An 8,047-nucleotide genomic window follows, 5' to 3' on the forward strand; every position below is an offset into this window, starting at 1 on the left:
AGGGTGGGAGGTGGAGAAATTCCTTCACCCCACTCTTTCTCACTTCCTTCTCCCTTCCTTCTCTTTTCTCTCTTTCTTCCCTCTTTTTTTTCTCTCTTTCTCTCTTCTTGGCCGTGCCTTGGTATTTTTTCCTATGTGTTCCCTCTCTAATGGTGGAAAGGAAGACACCATTTATAGGTGTCAACCCCTCCCCCTTACTGGTCTCCCAAAAATTTCCACGGGCCTGCCGTCCAAAAATGGCAGGCTCCCACGGGTTCGCCAACTTTTCCTTCCAAAAGTAGATTTTTCCACATTTTAAATGCACCTTTACTGCCTTATGTATGTGAAATTGGCAGGTCCATCAATACCTTGATAGAACAATGAAAATATTGACGGAACCGTCCAGAAACCTTCCTAAAAAAGAAAATTTCGTTAAAGAAAACCATTTATTTTTATTTTTTCATTTCTTTTCTCTTTCCTTTTCTAACAAAGCCCTTGCAGGTCCATAAGGGCTTGGACGGGCCCATGGGGACCTGGATAGAATCTTATGGACCTAGACAGGCCAGTGGGTCTGCCCTGTGGGTCTATGGGTCTTCTTGCGGGTCTAGGTCAAATCTGGTCAAAATCGGGTCCGTTGATCCTCGTTTTGACTTCCGAAACCGATTTTGGGAGATCCGGTGGTTCAATTTTCACATGCAATATATCCTCAAAATTGTATTTTCAAGCACTATCCAATGGTGTGGGTTTTGCAGCTCCTTATTTGCTCGAAATATAGATAAGTAGCAAAAAAGGGACTTTTTCCCTTTTTCCAGCTATGGGTTTTTCCGACAATCCTTATTCATGCCGTTCCTGCACCATTGGAGAGTATTTAGAATCAATTCATTAATATATAACATGCAAGTGCCACAAGATCAGGTCCAAAATTGACCTAGGGTCGGATTAGGGTTTTGGGTTGTATTAAGGTTTTCGGGCCATTTCTGAGTTTCATATTGAATTAGGGTTTAGGGATGATTCTCGAGTCACTATCATCATTTGGATCTAACAACATAGATTCCATTCAGATGTGAAGCCTGAACCTTAATCAATCCTTGTATGTCATCACTACCTGGGTGGGTGACAAAATTAGGTGTCTATAGAATGACCCTCGTTGGCTGAGGCTTGTGCCAAGGCCGAAGGGTAAAGAAAATATTTTCCCAAATTTAATTACCATGAGCATGTATTGTCACTATCATACTCAATTATGGCGGAGTTACAAATGCGTAAACAAGTGGATAATTCATTAGTAAATTTACAAATTGATTAAAGCATCAATTAAGCAAGAAATTAATATGATCCTATCTAGGAATTTTAAATTGAGGGGTCAAAAACTCACCTATGCCACTGCATGGCAATCCCTGCTTAGTTCTTGCCAAGGTGTTAGTGTGCAATAATTCAACATGCAAATGGTCTTTAGGGGGTCATCTTGTTGTATTAAGCCGAAGACCAGGGAGAAACTATGGGCTGCCCATTGGTGTCTCGCTTTACTAAGCTAGAGACCAAGGGTTAGACAATGGGCTACCCGTTGCTGTCTGGCTTTACTAAGCTGGAGACCAAGGGTCAGACAATGGGTTGCCTATTGTTGTCCCACTTTACTAAGCCAGAGACCAAGGGTCAAACAATGGGGCTGCCCAATCAGTAACGGCTTCGAATCCTAGAATCTCCCACTTATCTTGGTAATGTATCACCTTCAGTTGTTCACTTGCCAAGGGCTTTAATAGCTATAACTGCTCCATCAATCAAAGCTAGAATATAGATGGGCATCCCAAGTAATGATTTGTCTTGAACTTTCCTATGCAGTTCATCTCATCAAATCCTTGAAACAGTTCCTCCAAATTGGTGGGGACTAAATCACATCCTACTTTCTACTGCTTCACAATGTCAATAATGATGGGATGTGCCCCTGGCCCTGGTGTGCATAGGATGTACCACACTATCATGCAGAATAGATAGGCATTGATCCAATGCTGGTGGTGAACTTCTCCTTGGGGTGGGAGTTTTGTGAATGATCTCGACACCTGTAGCATGTCGATCTTTCCATAACCCATGAACTGTGCCATTTCTTCCTTGCTCCATCCAAAGAAACCCCAAACCTCCTTTGAGTAATCTGACTTTAATGAGGGGCAGAACAATCTTCCCATAGGAGGGGAGAGTATGCAAGCCTTGAATTCTTCTATAGTGTGGTATATTTCTACTGTCCAAAACCTGAACACCTAGAGTTCTGTATCCCATTATTGAGGTGCCTACCACAGCAATCCATAGTGTAACTTTAAGCATCAAATCCTGCTTAGTACCTGCATATTCAAAGACTGTAGTAAATCTGGCTCTTCGCTACCTATCTTCAATGTCCAATTCTATAATGTTTCATCAAAAGAGCCCATGTTAATTTTTTCTGCAATTAACCCAATTAATTAGAAACAAATTTTAGTAATACTCATTCATCCAAGATTTAACAAGACTTCCATCACTTTTATTCATTGCACTGAGACTATTTTAATAAGGGTGGGGAATGAACTGGCCTTGATAACTGATGCCGAGTGGTGATTCTTGACAAGGTTGAAATCAGGAACGGATTGGAAGGATCTCACAGGTGGAAGAAAGTGACCTAATAACTAAATTCCAAATGGAAATTCTTGGGGGAATGAAGCAGAGATGATCTTTTAGGTACTCTGATCATTAATTTGGGAATCCTTTGCCCCCCCCCTTTTTTTTTTGAGGTTATTGAGACTACACTCGCATTCATCGAGTTGCCTACTTATCCCTTGTGAGGACTCAGGTCTAGCGTAGTTCGGCTGCTTCACCCTAAACATAATACTTCTTGAGTTGATCCATATTGATCAATCTTGACACTTCTTTTCCATCAAGTTCCATGAATCTTACAACCTTCCCTGGTAATATCTCCTTGACTATGAATGGGCCACTCCAGTTTGGCCTAAACTTCCCCCTTGGGTCATGAATAGGAGCCCTCTGTTCTTGGAGAACTAATTCACACTTCTCTATGTGGCGAGGCTTCACATGCTTGTTGAAGGCCCTAGCCACCCTTTTCTTATACTATCTCAAGTTATCCATGGCTTTCATCCGCTTCTCATCTAGGAAATTGAGCTCATCATGCCTGGCTTTCACCCACTCGAGTAACTGGCTACCAAGAGTGCCTTGAGTGACGAGACTTGGATTTCTATGGGTAATACGAAGGAGAAAGGAGTTGCCACTGTGGAGGATCTTATGGAAGTCTGGTATGCCCATAAGGCGTATGTCAATTTGTCGGCCCAATCTTTGTGGGTTTCTACCTTCTTCTAAATAATCACCTTTATGTTCTTTTTGGTTGCCTCCACTGCCCTGTTGGTCTATGGTCGACAAGTGATGGACCTATGCCTAATACCAAATTTTGTGAAAATATTGTCTACCTTGCCCCAGAAATGGGATCCTTAATCCGATATCAACTCCTGTGGTACTCTATACGACAAATGATATTTTCTTGGTTGAATTTCACCACTTTGGCAGCTATAAGCACTAAATATGACTGTGGTTCTATCCATTTGGTGAAGTAGTCTATTGCTACCAAAACAAACTTGTGCCCATTGGATGCCTTGGGATGGATCTTCCTTATGACATCGATGCCCTAAGTAAAAAAAGGCCAAGGAGAACTGAGCGAGTGTAACTCTATTGTTGGAATGTGTATGATGTTGGCAAAGATCTGGCATTTATGGAACTTCATAATGAAGTCCACATAGTCTACTTCCATTTTATTCTAATAATACCCCAACTGTAGAATCTTCTTTGCTAACACCATTTCATTCATGTGGCGTCCACAAAAGCCTTGATGAACTTCTTCCATGATGGTTCTTACCTATTCTTCATCTATACATAGCAGCTGTATCCCATCATACAACCTCTTGTATAGCAAATCTCCTTGTAAAATAAACTGGCTGGCATATTTTCTCAAGAACTTCTTTTCTCCTTCTGTGGCTTTGGCTAGGTACCTTCTTTCCATGATATAATCAATTACATGGGCAAACCACAATCTTCCATCCATTGTAAGGGCATTCACAATATCTTGGTATGTAGGCTTCTCTTTTTCTTCTACCATAAATGGTAGGACCTGTGCCATGGGATTGTACTCCACCATAGATGCCAATGTGGCGAGGGCGTTTGCAAACTGGTTATTATCTCTTTGAAATTTTTTGAAAGAGATATCCTCAAATTGTTTGACTACTTCTTCTAAGTGCTCCTGATATGGCTTTAGCTTTTCATCCCTGATCTTCCACTTCCCTTGAGTTTGGCAAATAAAAATGGCTGAGATACCATATACCTTAATCTTCTTTACCCCAATGGTCAGTGCTATTTTCAGTCCCAATGCACATGCTACATACTCATTGGTGCAGGGGAAGTCAATATGGAAAGATGAGGGCAAATATAATCCGTCAGGGGTGACTAGAAGTACTCTTGCACCACATCCTTTTTTATCGGATGCCCCATTAAAGTACAACTTCCATTTGTTGATGGTTTCTTCTTCAGCCGAGGCTATTTCCTCATCCGAGAAAGCATCGTCCAATATTCTTTCACCTTTTGTAGGGTGAAACACTAGATGATCTACCACTGCCTGTCCCTTGATGGACTTTTGAGTGATGTAAGTGATGTCAAATTTGGACAACAACAATAGCCATCGAGCCGTCCTTCCTGTCAAAGTTGGCTTCTCAAAGAGATATTTGATTGGATCCATTCTTGAGATCAACCGAACTAGATATGCCACCATATAGTGCCTAAACCTTCTTGTTGCCCAGACTAATGCAATACAAGTCTTCTATAGAGGTGTGTACCACATCTTATATTCCAGGAAATTCTTGCTCAAATAGTAGATAGATTGCTCCGCCCTGTTTCCCTTCTCCTTCTGAGCTAATAATGTCACACCCCGTTCACACCGAATCGGGCCAGTGACCGGGTTAACACCGATTAACCCAAACCTGCCAGGATCATCTGATACTATATTCCACCACAGCATACACACAACTAATAAAAGATTATCAGATCAGCGGAAGACTTGGTTTACCTGTGAATATCCCCATAATACTTGATACCCAAATTGTGATACAATAGTTATATACATGTGGGCCCGAAGGCATGATATTTACACAATAAAAGTACAATTCACATATCAAGTACATAAAGGAAACCATCCAAAAAATCAGAGTATACAGCTTGGCTCGGTATCAAAGGCTAGAGCTCAGCTCGGCATCAAGGGTTGAGCCCAGCTCGGCATCACATGGTAGAGCTCAGCTTGGCCTCAAAAGTGGAGCTCAGCTCGGCATCAGAACTGCGGTCCCACAGCACAACTCTCGCACGGGCAATCAGTGTCGTGCTCTAACTCCTCAGGGGCCCACCAGTCCTCTTCAGGGAACTCAACCGTGGGACCCGACCCATGCTCCTCAGATGGATGACCTGCAAAATCATCTAAAAACGGGTGCACACGTGGGATGAGCTCACTAGCTCAGTAAGTGGAAAGATAGACCACACAGCAGTCCACACATCAAAACAGAATCATATACACTACATGCTATGCAATACATTTTAAATCACATCCACCTAAGCAACATTACTAAGTCTTTGGTTTAGTGCTACTACAGCCACAGTGCGTGTATACTCCGGGAACGAGCCGCGAACTCCATCCCGCAATACGCCCATAGGGCTGTCGGAGAAGGCCCACCGTGAGTACTCGGAAAAATAAAAATATGCCGACCACCGGCTCTCAATAGAAAAGTAAATGACAGAATTTAAAGGTGCTGACTCCAGCAATTTAAAAGCAGTATGATTGACCCTCTTGAATATACACTGGGGTTGCCGACTGTCCTAATGACCCACCGGGCGTTATGTCTACCCGCCACAGTGACCTGACAACCGCGACCACTGCTTCCCCCCAAATGGTAACCCAACACCTTAACCCCTGTTGGGAAGGGTCGTAGCACGGGATGGTGAAAATCCTAAACCGCATGCTCCTATATGACAATAGTACGATTGCAAAGTGCCACCGCGTGGCACTCAGATAAAGCTTCCACTGGGGATAGACCATGGGAGGGTTAGGCTGAGGTAGCACTTAGACAGAGCTTTCGCTAGGGATAGGCTATGGGAGGGCTAGACTAAGGTGGCACTCTGGTTGAGCTTCCGTTGGGAATGGCTATTTTTGGAAAGATTCTAGGGGCACTCAGGCAGAGCTTTCGCTAGGAATGGCTATTTTTGAAAAATTATAGATTGACCTAAAAATGGATTGAAGATCCCCAAAGCCCTGATGAACACTTTGAAGATCCGAACAAAACTTCGGATCCTGACAAAGATCTCTTCGTAGACCTAAAGAACCTGAAGGGGGGAGGGATTTCTACTTTTGGTAAAAACCAAGAACACTCAAAGGAGGGAAGCAAAAAAAAATTACTATTTTGACAAAAAATGAATTGAACTAAAATCTTGGATTGAAAATCTTCAAAGTCCCGAAGAACACTTCGAAGATCTGAAAAAGATTTTGGATCTTGACGAAGATCGCTCCGAAGACCCAAAGAAACGCAAAGGGGGAGGGGAGGAGGAGAGAGAGCAGAGCTTCTCTCTCTAAGGGTGGTTGTGGAGCTGTGATGTTGGTGTGAAAAATCAAAGGGAGGGGGGTATTTATAGGATCCTTAAACCAATGAGGAGGGAAAAGGGGAATTCCTTAGCCAATGGGGGAAAAAGTGATTTTTTTGGACCAATGGAAAGAAAGTATCAAAATTTTGACCAATGGGAGGGAGGGGGATTTTCTTGGACTAATAGGGAAAAGGCGAAATTTTTTGGGCCAATAAGGTAAAAAGATTCTTTTCTTGGGCCAATGGGAGGTTGCGGTGTAGGGTACATTGGCGGGGTAGTGCATATGCACAAGTGGGATCTCTTCACCCATCGTATTAGTGGAACACAAATCTCAGTCATTGACGGCGACACACGAGGTTGGGTTAAGGTGTATGAGGCATGCATGAGCGTATACGGGAGACTGGCAGAAGGAGAACAGTGGCTGGCAAGGTGCACGGGGTAGGCACGTTGGCTGGCCTGTTACTACACACAGGTTGGCCTGCGCACGCGCAGGCTAGCCTTCAGGCATGCGTGGGTTGTGCCATGGGGCCGAGTGGGGCTTGCTGCGGGGGCACGTGGGGCTTACTATGGGGTCGCTCAGAGCTTACTACTAGGGCGCGTGAGGCTTTCTGCAAGGGTACGTGAGGCTTGCTACGGGGGCACTTGAGGCATGCGTGGGGGTGCCTGAGGCTGGCCTAGTGGTTGGATTGCTAGCGCATGCAGCATGCTTGCGGGCTGGCCTGTTGGCTGGCTGGCTAGCGCACGCAGCATGCGTGTAGAAAACATAATTTTCTGAGGACGATTGTGGGAGATCCAACAATCCAACTTTGGCGTACCATATATCATCGAAATCATATTTCTGAGTACTATGCATCTGTATAGTCATCTTAACCGGATTCCTTCATATATAAAAAGTCAAAATTGGACCCTCTTCTTTCCCACGTTAGGTTTCTAGAGTTTTTTAGGTAAGGGATGTTTCTGAGGTATTTGGGTAAGTGGGGAATTTCTCCAAGTTTCTAGCAAGCTAGCCAACATGTGCGGCGTGCGCTTGGGAAAATGTGATTTTCTAGAGACGATTACGGGAGATCCGATGGTTCAATTTTGACGTACCATATATCGTCAGAATCATATTGTCGAGTACTATCCATATGTATAGTCATCTTAACCGGATTCCTTCATATATAAAAAGTTAAAATTAGACCCTATTCTTTCCTGCATAGGGTTTCCAGAGTTTCTTAGGTAGAGGATTCTAGACACCCAATTTTGTCGCCCTCCTTTGGCTATGATGAAATATGGATCTTGGGCGCGATTTCCAGGCTTCCGACCGATGGAGATGCTGATAGAGACATTCCCTTATCTGAAACCCTAGAAACCCCATGTGGGAGAGAGAGAGAGAGAAGGTCCATTTTTTACTTTTCATATGTAAGGGAATCCAGTCAAGATGACCGTA

The 8,047-nt window shown here is 43.5% G+C and overlaps 1 protein-coding gene across 1 annotated transcript; it reads right to left on the minus strand.

Moving 5' to 3' along the window:
• Nucleotides 1–3,862: 3,862 nt before the first annotated feature.
• LOC122076379 lies at nucleotides 3,863–4,735 on the minus strand. The gene has a single exon (XM_042641682.1). It carries the CDS (start codon nucleotides 4,733–4,735, stop codon nucleotides 3,863–3,865), a length of 873 nt encoding a protein of 290 aa, XP_042497616.1.
• Nucleotides 4,736–8,047: the final 3,312 nt, after the last annotated feature.

Source organism: Macadamia integrifolia, chromosome 4, assembly GCF_013358625.1.
Source record: "Macadamia integrifolia cultivar HAES 741 chromosome 4, SCU_Mint_v3, whole genome shotgun sequence".
NCBI lineage: Eukaryota > Viridiplantae > Streptophyta > Magnoliopsida > Proteales > Proteaceae > Macadamia > Macadamia integrifolia.

What these genes read in the sequence shown, in the direction of transcription:
- LOC122076379 (XM_042641682.1), bottom strand. Translation starts at nt 4,735, where the DNA reads ATGGATCCAATCAAATATCTCTTTGAGAAGCCAACTTTGACAGGAAGG.